This window comes from Netta rufina (assembly GCF_964035555.1).
Source record: "Netta rufina genome assembly, chromosome: 3".
In the NCBI taxonomy this organism is placed as follows: domain Eukaryota; kingdom Metazoa; phylum Chordata; class Aves; order Anseriformes; family Anatidae; genus Netta; species Netta rufina.
Genome location: NC_140125.1, coordinates 101,607,513 through 101,635,203, shown reverse-complemented (window position 1 = coordinate 101,635,203; position 27,691 = coordinate 101,607,513). Strand labels below are relative to the sequence as shown.

At 35.4% G+C, this 27,691-nt stretch overlaps 1 protein-coding gene across 1 annotated transcript in view; it reads right to left on the bottom strand.

Annotated features, from left to right (window-relative positions):
- The window catches only part of SNTG2 (syntrophin gamma 2), a gene marked incomplete at both ends in the record, with an annotated part of 296,049 nt that overhangs the window by 151,615 nt on the left and 116,743 nt on the right, over positions 1-27,691 (bottom strand). The window contains one exon of the mRNA XM_084284773.1: positions 12,143-12,280. Within this exon, the coding sequence (XP_084140899.1) occupies positions 12,143-12,280 (138 nt within the window). The remainder of the gene's footprint in view (positions 1-12,142; positions 12,281-27,691) is intronic.

Here is a 27,691-nt window from a genome sequence, read left to right as displayed (position 1 = left end):
GTTTATTGTTCAGTAGTGGTCAAAAGCACAAATTAATTTTATTTTTTTGGAAGTCTTAGCAAAAGAACACAGACCAAGCAAAGAACATTATTACAGCAATGTAAAAATCTGAAGTTCACCCCACATTGAACTATTGGACTAGTCCACATATAGTCCATATCTACGTGGATATAGTCCACATTGGACTATTCTGGTCCCCTCATACCTAAAACTGCTCAAAAAGGTTCAGAGAAGGCCAGTAAGGTTGATGGAACACCAGCTGTGACCAGCCACCAACAGGATTTAACACCATTCACGATGACCCTTTTGGACTGGCCACCCAGACAAAATTTACCCAGTGAACAGTGTATCTGTACTGAGAATGCTGTGGGAAATGGTATCAAATAGTTTGCTAAAACATCATCAAATGATATTAAGAGGAACAAGGTTTAAAACAAAACAAACAAATGTGATTCTTTGTGCAATGTTTGGTGGGAAAAAAGAAATCTGGATGTTCCAAGTCTACACATATTCATGGAGAAATTAGAGAAATATGCAAAACCATATTCTGCACAGGAATAACTTGAGGCAGGACAACTTCTAAAAGAAGTACCACATATTCTTGCCTTATCAGCTTTCCAAGCTATCACCAACAGCTACTGTTGGAGAAAAGATACTGTACTCAGTAGATGTTAGGTCTGACTCAGTTCTGAACTCAGAACTCATTTTTTATAAATTAAAAATTTCATGACAGCAAAATTTGGACAGAAACCCATATCAGCTTTGCAAGCAATTATGAAAGAAAATTCTACCCTGGAACTTCATGCCAAAACTGAATTGCAGTATTTGTCAGGAAAGTAAAGTTTTATTTGTGATATTACTGATAATTTCATGAACATAAGCAGATTAAAACACAGTGTTTGTGCCTCAAACAGACAAACATTTTTTTTTTCATTTTTTAGTTGTCTGCAGATGTTATGCATCTTTTTTATTTTCAGACATTTATTTGTAACTTGGGGCTAAAGTAAGGCAACCATCATTATCAGTTAAAAAAAAAAAAGAAAAAAGCTACACTTGACTGTACAATAGCTGTGTCATTTTATTTCATTATAGGCAAGAAAAAAATCATTAGAAAGCGTTAATAATCATCAGTCTGATGATTATTTTGATGAAAAGCTGAAAATTAATACTTCTATGCTTCTTAACTAGCATTTTGTTTTGCTAATTATACACTTTAATACAATCTAGAATTTATTTAATCCTTCATTTTAAAGGTTTCCAAAGTACTAAGTGTGTACACTGTAATGATCAACTCCTTCAACAATTATGTACCTCCTATAGCACAGTGCATAGTAGGGATTTTTGTTTCATTTTGCTTCTAGGCAACAAGAGAAAGCGTAAGTGCCCTACATGGAACTTCAGGATGCACTTGAACAGACAATGTAATTACTAAAACCGATCAGGATACCAACATGAACTATTACTGTTTTTCTGGGACCTTTTATTGTTGCAAGTTGTTGAGGATTCTATTATATTTTCCTCAAAGTGATACTGGCTCTGTTATACCTATATTAAGTTCAAGAATTGGATGAACAACTTGGGTATGACAGCTCTAGCATCAGGCTTTCGTAAAGTACCAGCGACAGGAAGAGAAGGCAGATTTACCCACTAAGTGTTCGACAGGAGGTTTTACCTGCTTGCATGGCCAGCAGATCTTTGATTGGGTAAGCTGGCTGTTTCATTTTGACTTAATTTATTGTGGAAGAATATGAAGTTTAGAAAATTATTTTCTCTTTGAATGACAAATTGCAAAACTGAAAAGGCCATTTTCATTTTTGTAATGCTTAAATGTTCTACTGTCAATGTGTAGTCCAAATTTTATAACACATACATTTTCTAATAAAACTTGCAATAAAGGAATCTTTTAGAAGGAAACACAGAAATACTCACTGCTGAAGTCCAACTAGGACTACAATTTTTCTAAATATAGGAGTAATAGGATTTATACTTTAAACAATTAATACAGCACTACAATAATACGTGTTTCAAGGACATGGATTGATAACCAATCTATTTCATAAAAATGTTGCATTATACGGTGCTTGAAATTTAAGCAAACAGGTAAAAATATCTTTAAAAAACAAAAAGCTTGTTCTATGTTCATGCTATTTTGGTTATTTCCATTTTTAAATGAAAATGTTCCTTACAAAAAAACAACAACAAAAATAAAATAAAAAAAAATGAAACTAGTGAGGCTTTTTTGTTGATGCTCTGGAGCTAACAACAGTTCCCATATAGAAGATTATTTCCTTGCTTCCAAGGTAGAAGATTCTTCTTTTAATTTTTCACAAATTTGTTCCTGTTGTTCAAGTATTATTTTTATTATAAAAAATGATTTGTTTAAATAGCTCCCTTTCATTTATCCCTAAGTGATGTTATCCAGTCATAGCTTCAGCTGTGTTATCTTCAGATCTATGAAAACAACTTCCAAATTAGTCAGCATTCCTTTTACCACAGAAAACTTATCTCATTGTCCTTAATGGCATACCTGCATGGGTGTCATGGTTCAGACTGAATTACTTCAATCAACTGTTCTAACTCTTACCTTGTCAAAGGTCTCAACTCTTCTCCATTATACAGAATTTAAAAAACAGTAATAAAGGCAATCCATAATGCCTAATCACACATGCCCAAGTAGAAGTTTTGTCTTGTTCCAATGAACAAAAACATAGAAGAATACAGGTGCTGACATTCAAAGACAACTGAACTGCATTTAAAAAAGCAGCCTACTTTCCTTCTGTGAAAGACTAATATTTACAACCACCAAGACTGCTAGCTAGGTACAAAAGGAGATTTCTACGGATTAAACTCCAATAGCTGCAACAGCGGAAGGACAGAATTTAAATTTTTGGTTAGAAGCAATATTTAGGTGCTTGATTCGACTGTCTCAGTCACCACCCCTCTCATGGAGTAGCATTTACTCTGCAGGAGAGCCAGACCGTGACCACCAACTTTATACCTCATCAGCATATGCAGCTCGGGGACAGGGGCTTTATGTCTTTATTTTGGAACAGTATCATGTTCTGTGCACTGAGGCAAACAACTGCACTGCAGAAGAAGTTGTTAACGATACAAAGAAGCAGAAATACTTTTGCTCCAGCCTAAGATGCAGATGCATCTGTGCAGAAAAAGAACATGTAGCTAGCTATACATGGGGGGAGGAGGGTCTTAAAAGGTCTCAGTAATCACTACTGAAATAAAGACCAGTGAGGCAGAAGCTTTCAGGAACTCCAAGAACGATTCTAGACAATAATAGGTTGAAAAACAGATCTGGTATAAACTTTCAAACATAACAAATGCAGGCACCATATAAAAGAACAACATGTCAATACTTGTATAGATTATAGTATATAAACTATATAGATTAGCTAGTGTCCAGAGATGTAATGCTGCTTTTAACAGCTACTGAAATTCAAAACTTTTAATAAGAGATTTATTTCCAACAGGTTTAAAATTATTTTTTTGAAATCTTTTGCCCTTGGGAAAAAAGATGAATGGCCACCCTCATTTTAAGCATATTGCCCTAAAACAAACAAAAACATCTTATTATATATGCCTATCTACTGAAAGGTAGCTGAAAACAATCCTATAGTTTTAATAAAATTTCAAAAATAATAGATACTTTTAAATGCACTTTGGAAAATTATATGATCAAGTACTTGTCTTTTAGGTATGAAATAGCTCCTGACATTTTAAAAAAAAAAAAAAAAGCTTTCTAGACTCTTACAGAGCACAATGACTTGACAGAAAAGTTTCTCTTTAGAAAGGTCTTTTATGTCTCCATTCATTCATATGATGTGGCATGACTGGAGCTTAATGGGCAGTGTGAGAATTCAATTACAGCCCTTATTTTTGTTAGTTAGGTTTTTAGCAAGCTTTTATATCCCCTGTAATGCCTGCCCATTTTGTCATTATTACCAAGTTGTTAACGTACAAGACCAGCACTTGCAGAAAAAGATCTTTCATTAGGAAAAATATTATTACCCCAATGAACAATGTACTAAAGGGATTTAAGAAGGAGAATGTGCTTGAAGCATGCCACATGCATTGACATAAATGTATATATTTGGAAGATGTTCCATCCATAGATGGATCCACAATATTTTCTATCCACAATAGAAAATAAAAGCCAGTCTTGGTCAACAGTGACAGTAACAGCAGTTTGCCATCCAAGCCCTTGGGAAACATAGGGAAAAGGAAGAACAAAACAGTTCAATATTAAGAGTTAAAAGAGAAGTCTGCAAACATGGATGCAAGGGAAGAAAAAGCCTGATACAAGAAGGAAAAAGAAGATAAGTACTTAAAATAACAGCCATATCTTATCTTTTTTCAGCAACTCTTCAAGCTACCACAAGGAAGTTAGGAGATAAGAAATGATCGAAGAAACAGATCCTGCGAGAACGTGAGACCCGGTGAAATGTACAATAAAATGCAGACATCCTGCCAGTTGCTGTATATTCGAAAGGAATGAAAGATGGTGCATGGAGAGGGATATTTGAAATCCCCCAGGAAGTTGTCTCCTCAACAAAGATGAGGATAGAGCATGGCTATGGATTTTCTCAGCTCGCACTCTCTGCCTCTCCATTCCCAGAGCTTCAACAACTTCAGGTACATGCATTTGGCGTTCTGCCACGTGCTGAGATTGACACTTCTGCTCACACAAACCCCACTTCACACTGATTGGCAGAGCATTTCCACCTTCCCAGTGGTTGCAAGCTGCAGGCAACCTTTTGTCTGTCTCTCTTCCTAGAAATGTGGATTTTAGACTACAGCAGGGGCTGCTCTTGGCGAGATTCTTTCCACGCACAATTCAGAAGAAACACCATGCCTAGGAGAGTGCACTCAGCAGCCCTTACAAGAGAAGGTTACAGGTTATGGTTAATCACCTTGTCCAACAGTTTAGGCATCTATCTACATGATACAGCTAGAACCATGCAGCTTTATACTGGCACGTAAAGGTATCTTACAGCATATCATGCAGCATGTCAGAAGAATTACAGTGCCATCATCTAGGACTGGCATACAGAGATTTTTGCACTACACTTTGAAACCAACTGTCGAATGAACACAACTTATCCAGAAAGTACTGATTTTTAATTGCTTCGTTAGCCACCGCTGTTACTATTTGTGTTACCATATGGTCCATAGTCTTTATTAAAGACCACAAGAACAACAAAATCTGATGGAATCAGTGGAGCATGAGGAAAATGTAAATTTAGGTTAGCCACTTTGGCCAGACATCTGTGCATTTTCACAAGTTGTCAATACTGCCCTCTTAGGAAGTATAAACACCAGCATCTTATAATTGATCAGATGAACAATCAAATGATGCATTGAAAACTAATGTAACAGCTTTTTCATAAAACAATATTTAGGGTGGGATGTCAATCGAAGAACTTTGCTACAAAGAGTATTTTCTATACTGTTGGTTATAACATGCCTAGCCTGTAGGAAAAGCTTTTTGCTAATAAATAAATAAATGATAAAATTCAAAAACAGTGTTTGTATAAACTTTAGTCCCAAGTCTGTGTCATTTTAAGTGTCTTTATAGTCTTAGAAAAAATTATACTAGTATTAAAATGAAAGTCTAATGTCTTGGACAGTGGAATTATGATGACAGTGGAAATACAAGTAAAAAAATCTCAAAAAAGACATGAATTAATCCTCCATGGCATCATGTAATGCCTCACTCCACAATTCCATGAAGAGGAGGCAGGCTATACTAGGGAACAAGTAGACAGAAAGCAAAAGATTACTATGAATGGAAAAGAGAGTTTAAACTTTCAACATTTTGCAGTGCACAGGATGCAATCTTTTCCCCAAAGGAACATGAAGATCGAGTGCATCTATAACAACTGACTGAGGCATGCCAGTAGCTGTCAAGTTTTGTAGTATAGAGACAAAGCAGATCTTTTCACATGCTAGCTGAGATCTGGGACAGCTGCAGAGAATCCTTAATAAGTATGGTATAGTAAGATATTTTATTGGTTTATCTTATTTAACTGTTTCTATTACTGTATATCAAAGTCTCTCTGCTTTTTTTTTTTTTTTTTTAAGAGAGTAAAACGAAGTCACTCATTTTATTTTAGCCTGCCAACCTATAGGAGGATTATTCAGAAAAAAAGAATCAGATTGTTCTCAGAGTTGCCTAGCAAAAAGATGAGAGACAAGTTTCTACTTGCAGTTAAGAAAATTCCAATTGAACATAATTGTAAAGAATTTCACAGTAAAAATGATTACGCATGAGAAGAGGCTGCCTAGGGAAGTGATGAAATCTCCATCTTCAGAAATATTCTGAACTTGACTGGACAAAACCCTCAGCAACTTGCCTGGGCAGTTGTCCTGCTCTGAGCAGTGGGTTGAATTAAGTGGCTCTGAGAGGTGCCCTTCAATCCAAATTATTCTGGGATCTATTATAGTAAAGATGACTGTGACAAACCCCACCACAGTTTATTCTGAACAGTGTAGTGATCATATTAAACGTGTCTGAATGAAACAGTCAATGTCAGTATGAGTTCACAAGAATCCTCAGGTACATCTCCACTGAGTTGTAAAATTCTTTATTTGGGAGAAGAATTTCCTTCGGTAAGCAGTATGAAGGACCTAGACTGCAACTGACAATACAGAGGACCATTGCCTATGGATCTGGATTTCCAGAGTTACTAGTAACATACACAGAAACCTGTGGCAAGATATGATAATGACTCTTTTTCCCACCAAAAAAAAAAAAATAATAATTTTTTTTTAAAAATGCTGATTTCCTTCAAATCAAAAGGCATTCTGTAACATGAATTATAGCTGACTCCTGCCAGAACACCTGTTCTTTATTTGAATAATGTCATCTGCATTCACTTTGTGCAACATTTCATATGATGACTGCTGTTTTGACGAAGATGAACAGCAGAGCTTGCATCCATCATTATCCAACATACCATCACTGGAAATGCTCATTTCCACTGCAGGTATTCTGCTTCTAGCTTTTAAAGACTTTAAACTGCCATACAACCTCTCACAATATATACGATTGTAATTTACTGATCTTGACAACCTGCCTGTCTCCATGTACAACACATGAACTGAAACTTTAATAAAGGATACATACTTGTATGTATGCCTAGTTTACCACGTAGTAACATCAGTGTGCTGCCATTCCTCTCTATCTTGCTGGTATGAATGCTCATCCTCAGCTGGACTCTCCTTCGAAAGATGATTTTTCAGGGATATCCATAGCCTACTTTGCATTCCTCTGTTTTGTTACAGTTATTTTTCTTTTTATTTAAGCTACTTACTCTTTTTATCTTTATTATTAAAGTTTGTTTTTTTTCATCATGCTGATGAATACTCATATTTATTATTTATTTTGTTATCCAAAGTCTTAACTGTTCTCAAAACGACAGAAGTTTGTGAGCTTTCATAATAAAGATCCTAATCAACTATTTAGGTATCTAGGTCAGTTTTCCAACTTACTAAAACAAATAACAAATGGTTAAATAATACAATTTCTCCGTACAAATAATTTTAGTTTCAAAAGGAAGAGTCTTCCTTTAATCGCCCATTTGACGTTTCAAAATATAGAGAAGTTTTTATTTTACAGCTGTTTTTAAAAGCTCTTTTAAAAATTATTTCAGACTAAAATACCATATCAGTGATGGCAGAACAGGCTCTGGGAAAATACAGTAATAACAATAGTTATCTAGAAAGGAGCAAAATTTACATGGGTTAAAAAATAAACTTTAGCCCTGTTCTCTAGAGGTATGCTAAAATAACATTCTTCTGTGTCCTTATTAGCATCTAAGTTATAAAGAAAATAAGACAGCCATCTCATCAGGGATTGAAATAGTACTTTATGGCACCGTTTCTATTTTTTGAATTAAAAAAACTCCCAGTCCTTCTTTTTTTTCCTCTCCATTTAGAATCAAATCAAATCGAATAGTTCAGTTGAAAGGTACCTTATTCACCTACCTCACTTTATTCTGTCAAACTAAGACAGGACTTGTGAAGCTGGACAATTGGGTACCCAGGATGCAAAGGTTTTTGTCATTCTAATTCTATTAGTCTCACACAAGCCTCTGAAGACTCCTCTTCCCATCAAGAAACCAGGAGCCTGCCTCAGAAACCTGCAGGTCCACTGACCAAGTCTGAAGCGTTTCAGCTCTGTGAGAGGGAATCATGGTAAAAAGCCAGATATATTTCTTTTATTTTTCTTACATTGCAAGTAGAATTGTCATGGAAAAAAAGGGATGCAGAAATAGAATACAAATTAAAAGAAAAAAATGTTTATGAAAAGAAGAAAGGCTTAAAACTGTGGGCTGATAAGATGAAAAGGATGGTAGCAATACACATGGAAGAAAAACAGAGTACTAAGGAAGGGAGTGAGGCATTGTGAATATGTAAGAAATTAGTTTTAACATGGTAAATGACAAAAAGTTATAGAAAGATCACACTATACAGAAAAAGGATATTATGAAAAGTAAAAAAAAAAAAAAAAAAAAAAAAGGAATTCTGTTTCTTCTTTAACTTACAATGGATCTTTCCCTGGATTTCATATAATTGATTCCTTTCTGTGAGTATTATTGAACTACATGTCAGGGAAAAAAAATCTGTCAAAAAATACTTAGAAGTTAATTAAAATTTCTAGTTTTTTCTATATACCAGTTCCATCAGTATCTCCATGCTTTGTTTGCACACCGATGCTGATGCACCCTTACACACTTCTATCTCCTCCTAAAAGTCTGAACACCCCCAAACACAATAGTCACGAAGATTTGCTTCAAATGTTTGGATTTTCCAAACTTGAATTCCTGAAATACATTTTGGTGGAAAGATCAGATGTTTAATAATAAAGATATAAATCATTTAAATATTACATACAATCTGTTTTATGATTCATAAATGTAATAATACATAATCAAACACTGAAAAATACTATTTCCCACAATTGTTCCACTTCCAGAAGGATTTTTACAGACATTTAAATGCCATCTTGTCTACTTTGGAAAAACTTGAAAACTAAGGAAAATAAACAGTTACTTTTACACCATTTGCTTCTACAAACATCTTGAATTCCAGAAACCATGTTCTTCTTTCTCATTACTGTACATCCAAGTCAAATGATAGAAAGACAGCTCTACAATTTCTCATCAGAGGTGAAGCTTTCTCTGTGCATAAAAATAGCACCTGAATGAATGCAGGGTGGCATAGTCTGAAATAAGTTAAGATCAAGATGATGCTAGTAAAAGACAGGTATTTTACAGTGACAGCCTTTTATCTGTACAATCAATATGAGATTGTTGGGAATAATCTGTACTGCTGAAAGCCCAAACCACTGCAGTACCTGTGATTGCTGATGTCTGCCACTCCTCAGCATTCATTGCTGCGTGGGACCAGCTGAGATCTGAGTTAAGCATCTGCAAATCCTGTCCTCAGGCTCACTGAACCTGTAAGCTAAACTGGGGCTGGAAGCAAATGTATCGTATGAATGCTGTCCTACAGAACTGGCTGCAGACCAAAGTAGTATCACAAGTAGACACAGAGGTCTATTTTTCAATTTCTCTATTCACATATATCCCGCCTAAGAAGAAAAGTTACTCTAAAAGCAAAATCTTCCTAAATTCCTTCTATGAGTTTGAGAAGACTACAGAGAGAAAACAAACGTGTTATTTCTATTTTTGTTGCAAAGGAACTAGTTTGATGAATGGCCATGTGCAAATACAGATTAACTATGAGTAACTAAGAAAGAAAAGCATAGAAAGGAGAATAAATCAGTCAGACAAAGTGATTGTTCATGACTACCACAGAACTGACTTTCAAGTTACAGTTTTCTATTAATATTTTGAATCATACAGACGAGGGATGAAAATTATTTTCTTGAACCACTTGAAAAGTAAAGCATTTATCTCTTCTGAATTTAGCTTGTGTAGCTATAAATTTAAGACTTCAGAATTACCAAAAATAGCCCTAGAGAACAACCAGCTATTTCAGCCTGATTTCAAATTCTTCTTTTGAGCTCCTATATACTAGTAATTCATACCCTGTTAAAATACACAGGGTTCATATTAAATGGCCTTTATTTTATATACTAATTCTCCGAAAGTTTTTATTTTGTTAAAGTATAATATAGAAAAAGCAAATATTGCCTTGAAGCCATGACTTAATCCATTTTTTCTCACTAAACTTTGACAAAGGAATCCCACATGGATTTAATATAACACTTCCAGAGCCTGTCCTTCTATTCTGTCTTCCTTCAGGAAATACTATTTAGGGTATCCATAAAATGTAGAGGTAAAGAGTATCAGAATCATAATCAACACAAATTTTGACACTTTTATGTCAGTATCTGGGTTAACCATTCCTTATTTTTTATGAGAGATCAATGAGTGCTGCTTAATAGAAATATAGTTTGGATACGACTTTTCCTCAGATCCAGTCAGCCTGTGCTGATTCATTCACGATTCAGCATAAGACTAGGTAGGACAGAATTTCAAATCTTTTCCTATGAAAGGAAGTTTATACACAAGGCATTTAAATACCACCAAGTCTGGTGCAATCATATACCCTTATATGCACAGATACAATATATTGCACAAAATACAACATATTGCAGCCATTCACATATTACTATAATTATTGTAACCACAATTAGTATAAAATTTATCAACACTATCAACAATGTCTGCAGTTAAAAGCTGCAGTATTTCACATTTCCCATTGAAGCACAAAGTATATGCATGCTGATTATTTTTGGCTTAGGTTTATATTTATTTCAGCAAACCAACCAGCATGTGACATGTCTCTCACTTCACTGAGTGGTCTCCCACTAGCTGCCAACTGATGCAACCTTTTTTTTTTTATTATTATTTAAGAGCATGTCATGTTCCATTGAGTTCCACAGGCAAGTTTTGAAATCAGCACAAAATGCTTCCAACCACTAAAAGCTGTTTGTTTCAAATTAATTTTTGGTGTGACATTAAACTATATATACATATTTACTTTGACAGAAATGAAATGTGTTTTTGTGGTATATAAGCAGACTCTCTCACATAATAATACATACACATGTGTATATACTTATACTCCCTATCTACTTTTTGGCTCCTAATTTTCAGCAGGGTATCACAAACTCACTTCCTGTCTCCCGGTGCCAGATTTTTTGCTTATTTGAAATGTGCAATACAGCAAGCAGACAGAAGATTCCCTCTTGGCCCTCTCCAAGGAGGTGCATTGCCATTCGTTGCTCATCCTAGCAAATACCATTACAGTTCATGAAATTTATTTCACTCAATAACATTTGGGATACCTATACTTAGTTTTAAGAGGAACACTATTTATATGAGGAAATAAAATGCAGTGTTTGGGAATGCCCATAATCTAGAGAGCATTGCTGTATGTCTTATGCAAACTGCTACTAGTTTTTCTAGTGACATTATTAAATGGTGATACAGAAGACTCCTCTGTAGGTTAGGAGTGCAAAATGTTTTTGAAAAATCACCTGAGTTTGAATAATTAAATTTGGAAGTAAAAACAGAAAGACATACATATATAAATACTGACACCAATTAAGCCCAATCTCTGCTTAAAAAATTGAACTAAGTGTCTGTCAAGTATTTTCTAAGCCACCTCTGTGCCCTTATCTGTGAACAGATAACAGACATGTCTTAAACAGATAACTGCCCATACCTGATACTCTGATTAAAAAAAAACAACACACAAAACAAAACAAAAAAGCTTTGGTGTATTAGTTTCTCTTAAAATGTTTTCTATAGGAAATAGAGCTTCCCCCCCTTCCCCTCCTCCCTCCTTTTTTTTTTTTTTTCCATTTAATAGCCTAACAATATTTGGTGGAAGAATGCTGTATTCTCATTATTTTTAGATATCTTCTCCACTGTTAAAGTTATATTTGTCAGAATAAAGCACATACACCACTGGTAGAAAAAAAATAAACAAATAAGTTTGTGTACACAGGAATGCAAGTATGCACAAAACCCAACTCATCATTAAATATTTCTATTACCCAATAGAATGTCTTGCACTCCAATACCATAATCTGATCTCTGTAGAAGACATTAAAGTGCAGTCGAAAGCACAGAGATATAGAAGCACTTACATTTGCACTGTGATCACTTCCACTAACACAGACGACATCTTGTTTTTGAATTGTTAATACCTCTTTTGTGAGCTTCAGTCGGATGTCGTAAGCATTTTCAGATACTTCATCATACAACAAAGCAATACCAGTTTTAGTCTGTGAAAGCAAGGCACAGAAACAAAAATTTAAGTATATAAACATTTCTTAATGATAAATAATAACCTCTATCCCATTCAATACATAAAACACATATAAAGAAGCACTGTTTACAGAAAGTGGAAAACTGGTCTGCTATTCAAGCTCCAAATGGATTAGACATAAAAAGCCTCTTCTGTTCTGTAAAAAGTGGGCTAAATTGCCTTTGAAATAGGCATTAATACATAAAACAGTACATCTGTACTGTTCCACAAAGCAATGTTGTTGAAGCACGTTCTATCTGTTTTTAATTCTATGACTTACTGAGAAACAGTATTATAAGCAGATAGGTACATAGTACATATGTATAAATGTACGTGAATGCATTTTCCTGTTCCATAATGAAGTAGAGATGTGCAATACCACTTCTGACTCAGATATGTTCCTTCCATTGTGTGAGAAAAAGTTCTGTATCCTTTATAAAAGTTGCCTTGAAGTTTTATTATGGTTTGAAATTAGGTTTTCATACTGTGAAACACACAAATATACACACTGTAACCACATATAAATACAGGTGCTACAGGGCTTCAATTTTATATTTCCAAAGTCACTACTGGACTATTAACAAGTAAACTCCTCTGGATAGTCAAGTATTTTGGTATTAACAAGGATTTCTCCATAAGTAGTTGTAAATAATACCTGTTTTAATTTTTGGTTTATTCATTTATGTGCAAATTTACCATTGATATTCAGTCAGCTATTTCCTTAAACAAAAAATGGGGATTTAGGACTGCTTACAGCTATTTGTTAAAATAAGAAGAGTAGTGCAATTTCATAGCTTTATAGTCTTTTCATGGAAGAGGAAAAACAACAGATCTTTTCTGAAACAGATGATCACGTTTAAGAATAATATTTATTAGTTTATAATGTATATAACAATATTATCAGATCACTGCACTTTCCTCTATGCAAATGAAGAATAATCATGCCTAATTTAAGGTTTAGCAGTAGCATTTGTTTTCAAAAGACTGCTCTAAATTTCATTAAATAGTAGATTACATAAAGAACAGAGTAATGAATTAAAGAAGAAACATGCCCTGTGCACTTTTAAGTCCTTTGATTTAAAAGTAAAATCAAACACGGAACATTATCTTTATAATACTATTTTAATTTCCACAGAACCAAGGAGAAAGGTCTGTGGTGTCTGTTAATAAAAACTTTTGATCTTTAAAGGCAGTTTAAACTTAAGACACTTAAATACTTAAATTTAGATGTGGTGTAGCTCTAAGCATCAACTAACGTCAAAGCCTCCCTTACAGTTGGTGGAAATGAAAAGTGCAGCAATTACATTTCCCCCAAAGGACATACACAGCACACACTCATGGCCACAGCTGCCATTTAAGACACCTTAGGATATCTAAGATATCCACAAATGTAAGGCTGAGCAGGTGTTAGGGGAGATCGGGGTCCTTCTAGCTGGAGATGAGGGCAGACCTCCGTGATTATAAGAGGCTGCAGACACTGACCATGCCAGCAGACATCCACACATGGATATCTTAAGCTTGAAAAGAATCTCAAAGGTTTTACAATGTAGAAATTCACATCTAAGACGGTCATGTAGATTCTGAAAAGCCAGTGGTGAGCAATAGACATTTCTGAAACATCATTTACCTGATCCCTTCTCTACATTCGTCTAGAAGGGAACAAATTGCATCATAGCTTTCTACTGTGACTTAAAAATAAATAAATATAAATGACAACTCAGACACAGGTCTCTCATTCGGAACAGATAAATCCTGCCCACGGTGTTCTCTGGGAATGCTTAAAGGATACCAGCGAGGGTATAACCTTTAATTATTCTTGCTTGTTGGGAAACCGATGTGTATCAGTATTTCCAAGGTTTTCACATTTTTTAAACTTCCAACATCTGTGAATGATATATCAATATTATTTATAAATGAAAATGTACAGAATTTGTGTCAATGCTTTCTGCTTATAAGCTATGCCATGCAACAGCAGGTATTTTGGAGCAGAAGAACTACCTGGCAAAACCACCTTTCCCTCACCATTCTGCTGTTCACAGGTTCTGCATGGCTATTCCACTCGGATTGGCAATTGCTGTTACTATTGCTGACAGACCAGGCTGTGCTTTACAGACACATCTTGAGGGAGCAAAACCCTACATTAGCACTTTACACAGTCTAAAAGCAAACCTCTCTCTGGCTAGTAATTGTTACATAGGTTTAGAATAGCACCTTGGAAAAAAACATGAACTTTCATTATAACAGACAATCAAGTAACGAATGAAATATGCAGAGTAACTGATTAAATATGTTAGCATTTTCTATCACATTATTTAAACTGTAAGTCTCATTGAAGCTCATCTATTCCTATTAAAATCCAATACCTACCTCGCACTTCATCTAACTCCTGATGTGATCTACAGTGACATGCAACAATACCTTATTTGCTTTCAGAATCAATAAGATTAATCTAGATTTCTCTCAGCCTTTCAAGTCTGCTTTTTTTAGACCATTATAAATGACTGTGAATCAGAGTTCAAACATTCCCCTGTTCATTCTTTTGTTGAAAAGATGATACATGCAACTCTATCGTGCAAACTTCAGTCCGAAGTACATCTTCAAAGAAAGAGGTTTTAATGGGAATTTAGTCTTTGCATGTACTTGTATATCCACCAATTTAACTACGTTAGGTTTGTCCTGAATTCTCATTTAAAAAACACTCTCTGTACAGTGCCTCTTCCAAAAACTGGTACCAGAAAGAGGATTGAAAAGTAAAATAACTCTCCAAACAGACGTAGTAATTTTAGAGTTAATATGTCAGATTTGCATGTGTTTTTTTTTTAGAAGAAAAAAAGAAAAAAAAACAACACGTAAAAGAGCATGGAGTTGCATAAGATTTAAGTGCTTACAATGAGAGATATGGGAATATAAATTAAAACTCAATTGGCAAATGAGGAAATTAAATGTTGGTTTCTATACCACTGAGGGGTTTTCTAGACACTGGACTCAGGAAATGGAGCAGGAGGATATGTGCCTGTGTCCATGTGTGTGCACACGCACATGGAGGGTAGAAGGGGGGAGAAAAGGAGAACAGTAGCATAATTGTCACACCAGACGTGACTTGTAAGAAAGCTTAGTCACCATCCTGTTTTTGAAAGAAAAATTACTGAAACTTACTTGCTCAGGCAAGCCCCAAACCTCTAAATACCACACAGAAGAAATCAGCACTCTCTAGAGGGAGCTAAAATGGCAGGTGAATACTTTTGTCGATTTTAATCTTGTCTGCTTCAGGCATATCCCCAGCCAGTGTATTTGCTTTAAAGCACTCCTGTTTGCAATAATGTTTTGATACCCTACTCAAAATACCCCAGTTCTTTTAGAGCACTAAAGACTAAATCTCAGAGCTGCAAATCCTGTTTCCAAGTAGACATCTCTAAGCCAAACTTTGGTCTAACTGACATAAAACACTTGTCTTCCCTGCTCTAAGTTTTATTTTGAAAAAGCTTTTTTGCTTTTTTTTTTTTTTTTTTTTTTGAAAACTGGGTTTTCTGTAGACACTATTGATTTGTTTATGGCCATTTGTTTCTCAGGTGGACACAGCAGTATTTGTCACGCTTTTCATCCTTGTAATTGAAGACTGGGGGAACATGTTCAAAGCTCTTACCCAGATCATCAGAAAATTCATATGAGTCATAAAAAAAAAAAAATCACTATGTATTTGTATGCATGTAGAGGGAATGTCAGAATGCATGCGTTGCAGTGATATTATTTTGAATTAGACTGTGAGGTTCTCAGTAAATCCAAACCTCCCTTCCCTCTGTCTATGTATTTTACTGCATGTGATCTGTTACAAACTAAATGCAGTATGTTAACATACTCCATTTTCCCTTATGAAAACAGTTCCTCTGGAGTTTCCCCTACTTTAATTCATCATTTTCACCTGTCCATTTAGTTACACTGGTCCTCCAGCAGAAATCAGAATTTGCCGATTCTCATCCTTAGTTTTATATTTATTACTTCAGTGACATGGTAGTTTGATTTTTAATGATAAAATGCATTTACAGATTTATACACTTACAACATTTTAAGGACAAATCTTTAAGCATCATATTTGAACCTAAACTTTTCCAAATTCCACATGTAAATATTTTACAAGCAATATTTACACCTCAGAAGTCTAGTGAACAAATTCTCTAATCCAATTTATTTTTTTTGTTTCCATAAAAACACTCCATTGAAATTTCCTATCTATAGCATACCTATGGCTGGGACGTCTGCTGAAGGCATGTGAAAAGAGGAGTCACTTATTTTTATCCTACCTTATTTCAAATTAGGCAGCAAGAACACTTTGGGCTGTCCCACAGAGTCTGTGCTCTGACCAATAAATTACAACAGACTCAAATTTACTTTCTCTCGTAACTCCTTTGATACATTTTATAGACTATATCTACTGTTGTGATCAAAAGATACAGACATTTTATCAGCACAGGGCGGAATTTGAATTTAAAATGAACTTGACTGATGAAAAAAATAAAATAAAGAAAAAGAAACAGGATGAAGCATAACAGGTAAAAGGTGCAAGGTGCTACACTCTAGAAGGAACAGCCAGTTGCACAGAAGAAAAGCTTGTGCAATTTCTGCAGGAAAGGAAATGTAGCACTGAGGATCAACAGCAAAATATTGTCATCAATATCATACTGCATAGGTATTTTGATTGCTCTCCTTGGGGTTCTTTCCTACAGATTTGCTTTTTCTCACTCTGTGAAAACAGCACCCAAACGTAAACACGGTTCTTCTTCAGCTGTGTAGTACAAAACATTCCTCAACACTACTGAATGAGGGAGGAATAAGTCCATGAAGTAATCCATCATCAGTGTTGCATTTAATACATCACAGTATATCGTTTCCTTCCAAACAGTATTATGACATTGTTGATTCATGACTACACTATAGAAAAGAGATAATGAACTGAAAAAGAGTCCTTAGAAACACAAAAAAATTAAAAGTGATCAGAAACCTGGAAAATAGAACCCATAAGTAATTCTACACTGATTAAGGTTGTTTAGTTTAAAGGCAGAAAACAAAAGGACATAATGACAGTTTTAAGTACTTTAATATATATTGCAAAGACAAATGGAACAATCAGGTAAGAAGATAATTCAGAAATCTCTTTCTTTTAAGATGTTTTAACTACTCTGCCTAAATGGCACAGGTGCTAATCCTCTCACAGGGCAAAATCCTGAAGATGATTTCTTTCTCATCTGTTTGTCTCTGAGACTAACATTCAGAATTACATTCTTGCATATGATTGAACCTCTGCATCCAGGAGAAAGGTTGACTGGCTTTAGGAGAGCACCTGCACTGAACAACTTGCAACTGATATAAAAGGGATGAAATATAAAACTAGAAGACCTGAAGTTTATCTTCTACGGGCCTTCTCAGTGGATGAATGACATTTAAAATAAAATTGTCTAATAATTCTTATAACAAATAATCTGAAGGAGGATTGTAACCTAAAAAGAACTGTACCTTTGCCTTTCATGATCAGAAGTTAATTCTAGGCTTAAGAGGCCTTGAGTGAGAACACAAGCAGGCTTTTCAATAGACCAACGTGGGATGAATGGATAAGAAGAGCAGATATGTAGGGTGAGCGATAATGCAGCTGTGGAATGCAGAAAATTAATGATTCCATTAGTACTGTAAGCACACAAAAGAAACATGCGGTAAAACTAAAAGTAGATACAAGACAGAGATTAATTATATCTTTCTGAAATTAGTTACAGAGAGTGCCTTTACAGAATATGTTTCTCCTCTTAATACACATGGACTTGTGCTTTTTCTCAGCTTTAGCATATTATAGCTCTTAGGCCTAACAACACCCCTTCACAACTGCCAAGACCGTAATCCTCTTTCGTTTAAGAAATTCTGACTGTAATGATAGTGAATCCCTTAAACAGATTGTTCAGATACATTAGGATTCCCTAATACTGGGGGGCAGAGTGTGCATGCCTTCTAAGTTAAAAAAAAAAAAAAAAAATACATAAAAATGCTATGGATGTCTAAACAGTATGCATTTACCCCATATCTGAAAAAGTAGTTTAAGACTGCTGTTTTTAATTGAATAAGTGAAAAAAAAAAAAATAAAAAAAAAAAAATTACAACAGTTCAGGGACCTGTGAGACTCACTGAATATGAGCTATATGAAAAATTCCAAATTGCCTAGTTATCACAACATTTGTTACGAAATTAAACACGTGACACTAATATCCAAAGTTGTTTCAAAATACGGATGTTCTATCAGAGAGCACCAAAAGGTTCTGCTGGTGGTTTTGGTAGTTTCCCCCCTCCTCCTAGTCAAGAACTTCTGGCTTCCTAACACAAAATATTGCAGAGAGGGGAAATAAGAAGAAACACACATTTCCAGACACCTTGCTGCTCTAAATTACTATTGCTCACCATCACCAGTGACACAAACATACAGATTCCAAATACAGAAGGACGTGGCAGTGTCATTACACCTGTTAGGCCCCAAGGCACTGCCAGGAGATGCTCTAGCTCAACCCATTTCAGAGTCCAAAGGCCAGGACTACATCGGACGCACCTATGCCTTCCACACTGTGCTTCAGGAACAGTCTACAGCCCCCATTTCGCCCTCCACGTGCACATGTAACTCACCACCAGGTGCTTCTATCTCCCTTCCAAACAAGCACAAGAGCTGCAGTGGGGGCCACAGCACTAACAGCTCAGAGGACCCCTTGCACAAGAAACTTGTGCCTGTCCCAGGGGTCTGGCCCATCAGCTTCCATCCGGATTTGAAGAGAAATATCTTAAATCAATTTGAAAGGAAATATTTTGAAAAAAAGCGAAACTACACTAAATCTGAATTTCATTCTAGTTGGAAAGCAACTGCTAATGTGAATGCTTGACAGTAGATTACTTTTAATTTCACAACATTTCAACAACAAAAAAAGGTATCTAGAACATACAAACATCCAAGCTAACTTTACAGCTGCCTAACTTAAGATGTATTCAGAACATAGACAATTTTCTTTCAGCTCCTGGTTAAAATAAACAAAGCATCAAGTCAAACTCACCAAAAACTATGCAAAAAACAAGCAAACAAACCTGCTCCATAGCCTCAATAAGTAGCTAGTAAGAGCATTTCAAGTATGACCTTAGATTTTACATTTTTACTAGAGCTGTAACACCCTATCATACTTCATAGTGCCCACAAGTACTACTTACTGCCAGTTAACGGAGAATGTCACAAATTCCTGATGATCCCTTTTAGATAGGTGATTTATATACACACAAAATCCAGTGGAATAGATCTGATGGACATTAACAATGCTAGGGTAGGTCAATTAAGGCTAAACAAATTGAATTACACTATGGTATAAGTTTTCAGTGTGAGGTGATACATGATACAAATAAGAATCAGAAATAAAAATTGTCAGCAACAAATATTTAAAAATTTCAGTACATTTTCCCCCAAAGCACAGTTCAAAACTGAAATATCTATCTTGAAAATTACCTTTTTTATAAAGATTTCATAAATCTTATTTTTTATGCCTGCATTTATTAATGACATTATTATGTTTCACTACATACAGTTGCAAAATATATATTTGCATTATAAAATTGTAGTAAATTTTACCAGCAGCATCACAGTAATTTCTAGCAATTCACAATAAAGTTTTTCCTAAATATCTGTGGCATACGGAAATCTACAAGGATGAGTATTAACTCAAGACAACAACAGTTGGAAAAGATGCTCAAAACACAAACTTTAAAAAAAAATAAAATAATAATTTTGTTGCTTACATCACAGCTTATCTAACAGAAGAGCTCTGTTAAAAATAGCTTTAAGGGCAGATTGTTGGGATTTTCTGTTAACGACATTAGCCTTGCAAGAAAAGTGATTAACAGCTGGCTCTCAATCTGTGTGATCTTAATCATTAGAAAGTAAAGCAGTAATGTCTTGCTTAATTACTGCAAGCACAGTGTGTCACCACCTAATTAGATATGATTGATTATTGTCATCTTCATGCACCTCTCAAAACATCTGACACAAATATTTGAATCCTGTAATGCATGTTTGGAAAATTAACTTTCAGAATGTCATGTTGAATTAAAATTGCCTGTTTAAAAATAAAAATTCTAATCAATGCTAAATAATAATGTTACACAGTTGATTATGTTAGAATTCAGTTTCTACCCCAGAAAATAGCCAAAGCAATAAGTATTAGAAAAGATGCCTCATTTTATTTTGATGTAGATAATATCTTCAAGGAAATTGAAGATACTAAGCCTCATTTTTCAGGCAACAAATTAGGTAGTGTAAGAATATAAAACTGCTCCTATACTTACAGCATGTTCATACCGGTCAGGTAAGAAAGCATAACTTTCACACTTCAGATTAAATGATTTAGTAATAGACCTAAAAGACCACAAGAACATAGTCTTTGGAAATTACTTAAGAAACAGCTAAGAGATTCTCAGAAAATCAGTGTCATCATTTCTATTAGTGGTACCGATCAGCCTACTCTAGTAGGACTTATAGACACACTTGTTTAAGGATCAAAAGGTAAATGAAGAATCTCACCTTAATAAACTCTACTGGGAGTATAATTCAAAGTGACTCACTCTATTTCCTTATTCTAGATTAAGTATGGTTACTGATTCATTTGTCTTTCCTTCCCTTTAACATTGATACAGCTCTACAACATTCATTCCACAAGTTCTACCATTATATAATATATATATATATTTCTATTCTATTATCACAGAATCAAAGAATGGTTTGGACTGGAAGAGACTTTAAAGATCATCTAGCTCCAACCCCGCCCCCCCCCCCCCCCCCCCCCATGGGCAGGGACACCTTCCACTTGACCAGATTGCTCAAAGCCCCATCCAGCCTGGCCTTGAACACCTCCAGGGATGGGGAATCTGTAACATCTCTGGTCAGCCTTTTCCAGTGCCTCACCACCCTCTGAGTTAAGAATTTCCTCCTAACATCTAATCTAAACCTACCCTCTTTTAGTTTAAAGCCATTACCCCTTCTCCTATCACTATACCCCCTGACGAAGAGTCCCTCAGTCCCTCCCCAGCTTTCCGGTAGGTCCCTTCAGGTACTGGCAGGCTGCTATAAGGTCTCCCAGACCCTTCTTTTCTCCAAGCCGAACAACCCCAACTCCCTCAGCCTGTCTTCATAGGAGAAGTGCTCTAATGTGTTTATCATCTGGGTAAACCCAGTCATTGAAAATTAAAATCTTTTTAGCCTTGCATTTGGCTGCTAGCTTTGTGGCCCTCTTTTGGACTCCTTCTGGTACTTCTGTGTCCTTCTTGTGCTGGGGGCCCCAGAGCTGAACACAGCACTCTACGTGGGGTCTTAGAAAAGCAGAACAGAGAGGGAGAATCACCTTTCTTGACCTGTTCACCACGTTGCTTTTCATGCAGCCCAGGATACAGTTGGCTTTCTAGACTGTGAGCACACATTGCTGGTTCATGTTGAGCTTCTCAACCAACACCTCCAGATCCTTCTCTCCAGGGCTGCTCAATCCATTCTCTACACAGCCTGTATTTGTGCTGGGGATTGCCCCAGCCCAAGTGCAGTACCTTGCACTTCGCCTTGTTGAATCTCATGAGGTTTGCACAGGCCCACCTCTCAAGCCTGTACAGGTCCTTCTGGATGGCATCCCCTCCCTCCAGCGTGTCAACCGCACCACACAGATCAGTGTCATCAGCAAACTTGCTGAGGGTGCACTCAATCCCGCTGTCCATGTCAGCAGCAGCACTGGTTCCAATACTGACCCCTGAGGAATACCACCCATTACCAACATCCTGGACAATGAGCCATTGACCACAACTCTTTGAGTGCAACCATCCAGCCAATAAACAATAACTGTAACTAACATTATGTAACCATAACCAAAACATAACCAAGATTAAACTATGCTGATTTTTTCTACCAAGACAAACTAGGCAAAACTACGTCTAACTGCTTAATTTCTGAATAAGATGGGAAATTCTAGCTTCTTTCTAAATTTGAGATGGTAAAATTAAAGTCTGTTTCTTCATGCTACTGTGACTTCTACTACAGAAAAGAAAAAAAAATCACCACTTCAGAACTTCATGAACTTCTCATACTATATTGGCTTCTACTGCTACTGGGCATAGCAAGATTTAGGTAAAGATTAATCACAAGAATGCAATACGATTTAAAGATTCCCATTAGAGTAAGTCCAAGTAAAAACATTTACTTTCCTCTGTAATTATTGTTTTTACAGTCCAGTTGCTCAGGTAAACCCAGTTATTGGAAATGAAAATCTTTTTAGCCATGCATTTGGCTGCTAGCTTGGAAAGTAATGAGACAGTTCAATTTAATCCAAAGACTTAATGGCATGTTTATGTTTATCCTCTGCTACATTGCCTTCTTCTTCTTGGCTGCAATTCTCAAACGGAACTGTGATGTGCAGTAACTTTTTAATACTTCTAATATTTAGCAGACAGAACACTAACAAAGTACAACAAACTGGATGAATTACAGAATATGGGTGATAACATCAATAGAATACAACAGTTTAATTACTGAAATTTATGAAAAAAAAAAAACACAACAGAATTTAGGGACATGTCAAGGAGAAAAGAACAAAATAAATGATATGAAAAATAAAACTCTGTAACAAGTTTATAAGTCTCTGTGAAAAGTAATGGAATTGGCAGAGAATGACTAAGATGGAAGCCAGGCAGGAAGATAAGAAATTACCCTTTGATAGAAATTTCATATACAAGAGCAAAAAATGACAGCGGAACCTGGAGAGTCATTATTTAAAGGTGGAGAAGACTCTCATTTATAAACTGATGGCATTTCATGCCATGAAAAAAGATAAGAAACAGTCTGTTTATACCTAAGTCATGGAACATCATGATTTCCCACAGCAAGAGTACACTACCAACAAAACCCTACAGTTTCATTCCGATTTTGAGAATTTCTTAGGAATAAGGAATAGAAAAAAAATCCAAAGGTACCTACACCATTTGTATACAGGTGATTACTATTTTGTAAACTTTTCAAGGAATAGATGTTCTCAAATGGATAAGGTAAACAAGATTTTAAGCAATTAGTTTCTGAGCTTGCTGGGACTGCTCCACAGTGTTTATTGCATTTATTAAATCATTTCATCAATGGTAAGCACACAGAGATGGACTGGTTTCAGATAGATCTTCTGCAACAAGATAGTCCTTACACAAGCAATGGTTACTTTTAACAGTGGGTTAATATACATCAGTTCAGTATTATTTTAGAATCAAGCATGAACCAAAAATAAACTGAAAATAAACTAAAAATAAATGAATAAATAAACAAAGAGATGTTCACAAAATGCAGAAGATGGAAAATTACCTGAAAATATCAGAGATAGGAAAGGACAAATCAACTCCAAGTAGGGAAATAAAGTATTAAGCTTACTGAAGGGGACTAAATAAATAAATCAGTAACAGATTCAAGGTGTTTGACAGGCATCCTTTAAAGTGGCATTTTAAAAAAGAAAATAACAAACAAAGAGGAAACATGGGAGCAACTGAATGTTTTCTGGACTTCTCGATAGTAACAAAAAATTTATAGGCAATCTAAGTATTGAAAACTATGTGATTTCCCTGAATCAGACTTCTTCATGATGAGTAAGATTTATTAAAATGAAGAGTACCTATTCTAAACAACCCTTCAAAGGCAACAAAAAACGTAGGCAGAGGTGTCAAGTAGGAATGAATTTTCACCTGCATTTTAAAAAAATAACAAAGGGTCCAAGATGAATAAATGTTCGGCCAGAATTCAAAGCAACTTCTATTTTCAAAGCACACACAGTCTCATTAGCATAAAAATAATCAAGCAAGAAGATTTTATATATATATATATATATATATATATATATATATATATATATAACTGGCTGTTTCCCATAAAACTTATTTCCCATCTTTCTCGATTTGAAGAATCCATGGATTTATGGCCAGTGTATACAACTGATTTTGAAACACAGGAACTAAAACCATTTGGTTTATGCCTAATCATTTGCATTTACACATCCATACCCATTTAACACGGCAGAAAAATAAAACTGCTAGAAAATCTAAAAAGATGCGACTACAATTAAGTAAAAAGCACTTCAAAATAAGCAGGTTGATAGAGCTGGAAATTTCAAGGCTTTTGGCAGAATTCTTACCAAAACAGATATGCTTCAGAGTATAAGAAATTTACAGAATTTGCTTTTTATCCATAATTGTCCCTCCAGTGTCATCTGTCATTCACTACTGCTTGCCAATAGTGCACACTGCGTGCTGCAGAGCAGCGCAGAGGCAGCTGAATTAGCTCTGAGCAGACCCTAAGCAGCATGGAGGCAGTCACTCAGCTGTGCCTGCATGCAGCATAGCATGAAGAAAGCAGACTACAGAGGGAGAGGGGTAACAGCTTTACTAAACACTTATCGAAACAGCAGCAAGCCAGGAAAACAGGGCCCCTGCATAAAATTAAGCATGAATTGGTGCTTAGCATGGCGGAGTAGGAAAGGGAAGTTGGACAGCCAAGTAGTATGAGAATTTTTAACTCAAGATTTTTAGGAAACTTTACGTTAATCTTGCTGTTAGGGAAAAGATGTCCATCAGGTGACAGTATAAATAGTAACGAGCAAACTCGCTTTATTGACAAATGGCAGGGACAAAAAGAAAGGATCAAGAGGATTTATTTTAATTTCAGAACATGGAAGCAAAAGAACTTTAACAGAGCCAAAAACAAGAAAAGCTACAATCAGATGGAGAGAAAGCTGGTATTTTATCTGTCCTTTCCGTGTTCTTACTTTAATCTTCCTAAATAAACTTTCATACTGTTGTAGAAAGCTACTTAGATGAAAAAAGTCTTTAAAAATGCACGTATACATACATATATTATATACATATGTAAAGATAACTAAAGAAAAGGACAAGGAGAAAGATGAGTTCAGAAATTAACACGCAAGTTTCAAGTCATAGCGTATCTACATCAGATTAACCAATTGCAGATTTATTACATCAGAGTAATGTAACTTGAGTAACTTTGTAACTTGAGTGCACTTAACCAAAGAAAAACAATTTGAAAACTTCAATAGATTATTTTAGATCATTGTTGATAAAGTAGTGAAGAGCCTGATTCTAAAAAGAATATTCCTTTATGAAAATGCATCTGAAGCCAGAGATAACAACCTGAGAACTGAAAACAGTGTTCTGAAGTATCATGGAAATCCAGAACTAGTGCCACTTGTGAAATTCAACTCTGTATAAATGCAGGTAATAAAACCAGTGAAATGAATGTGCTTCTTCTGTGTTGAATTTGGCTTAATATGTCTCAGAACAGAAAACAACTGTACCATGACAAGAACACTACTTAAGTTCAAACTGTTTTGTAAATATCTTATGCAGAACCTCATTTATAATAAAGTTTCTCCTCAAATGCCAGATCTTACCTCTCCTCAGAGTATGTGGCTTAAGCATTTTGAGATTAATTTTTGGGAGGAAAAAAAGCCCACAAAATGTCAAATCCCACAGAATTTAAATCCTATTTGCATTCTTGCTACTTGTGAGAAAGTCCACCTATCTTCTTTATTTTCTTTTCATATTTGTATGAGTCAAATAATAACATTTACAGAAAGCATTTTCAATGTTTAGATATTATAAAAGTCATTATAAATGCGGTAACACTTTTTTTGTTGTTGTTGTGGTAGTTGTTTGCTTTACTTTTCAACAATGTCACCAAAAAAAAAAAGTGACAGATAACAGAAAAATTAGGCTCCTAGTCATTCCAAGAAAAGCTATCACAGCAAAGACACGATGAAAAAGAAATTATAGTGTGTCAACACAAAAGTACTCAGCACCATTCAGCATAAAGATAGTCCATCTATCTAGCTGACAGATTTCACTGAACAAGAGAAGTGTGTACTTGGTCTAGAAACCCATGGGAATTAATTTCAAAAACACACCTCCCATAAAACAGGTCACAACCACAAGCATTGCCCAGTATTCAAGGCATGCAAGCACAAAAGTGCACAGCATATAAAATGTGAGTTTGTTCTTGAGTTACCGTCTTTTCTTTTTTTTCCTAACAAAGGTAATAGACCAAAAACAATCATACAAACAAAAACAACAACAAAAATCAACAATGCTTCTTGCATGTTCTACTTTTTTTCTCCACTACCTCAAAACAGACAAAAATTTGAAAAACAAAAATTCATTTAGCCAGCAATTTACCTCAGGTGATCCTCTTTTAAAGCATTACACAGTTGGAAATAACGCATATCCTGCCAGGTAAGGATACAGACAAAGTGAGTGCCAGTTTTCCCACGTAGCTCAATTAAAGTGGTTTTGGTAACAGCATCAGCAGCACCATATAATCATGCCAGTGCTGTAACAGAACTGTTGCCTGATTATCCTAACGATATTTCACAGTGGAAACATGAAGGTGACAATGTTCATGTATCCACAAGTATTTTGGTGATGTGATAGCCTGAATACAAACTCCTGTGTTATACACATTTGAAAACAAGTTGTGAAATACTTTGGCTGGAAAAAGGTATAAACTCCTAAACCACTGACATTTTCATGTTTTTATACAAGTCTAAAAGTGAGATTTTCAGGGTGAGAGACAAGAGTGTTTGTAATTTGTGAAGGAATCTAGAAGAGAACGAGCACAGGTGTAGAAAGACAGGGGAGCTGTTCTTCGCATGACAAAATATTGTGAGAAAGTAAGAGAATACAGAATACTTTGAATAAGAATAGAATAAAAGGAAGAGCATCAGGAGGAATTAACAGTAATAACAAGGAAAGAGAGAAAAAATAAAAAAGGAATATACAAAAAAATGAAAAAAAGGCAAATTTTTAAAAATTGCATGCTTCACACAGAGTAGTTGTCCATCAACAAATACGTCTTTATCTTTTGCAAGACTGTGCAGTCCAGGTTACTAGTCCATAGGAGAATGTTAACTCAACTCAAGGTTGATATTCAAAATCTGTGTGAGAAATGGAAACAGAATTTACAAGATGTACTCTGCAGTAGTGCTAACCAAAACAACTGAAAGCCAAACTAAAACCAAGCCCACAAAACACAGCTGGCACTAAGTAGGATTCTGCCTGAGGTGCACCAGATCACTGTCAGAAGGCTCGCTGGGGTTACTGCCAAGAGAAACTGTGCCACCACTTTCTACAACTTCCTTCCTTATGTGTGCCAGTACACAGATGCACCAGCCACCCTAAGGATCACTGTTACACTTAATCACTGATTATTTAACCCCATTTAACACTGCCATGACTGTATTTTTACGTATGTGTGTTTTACATTCTTTTTACATACCGTGGTACTTTCTATTATCCTTATTCTACAAAG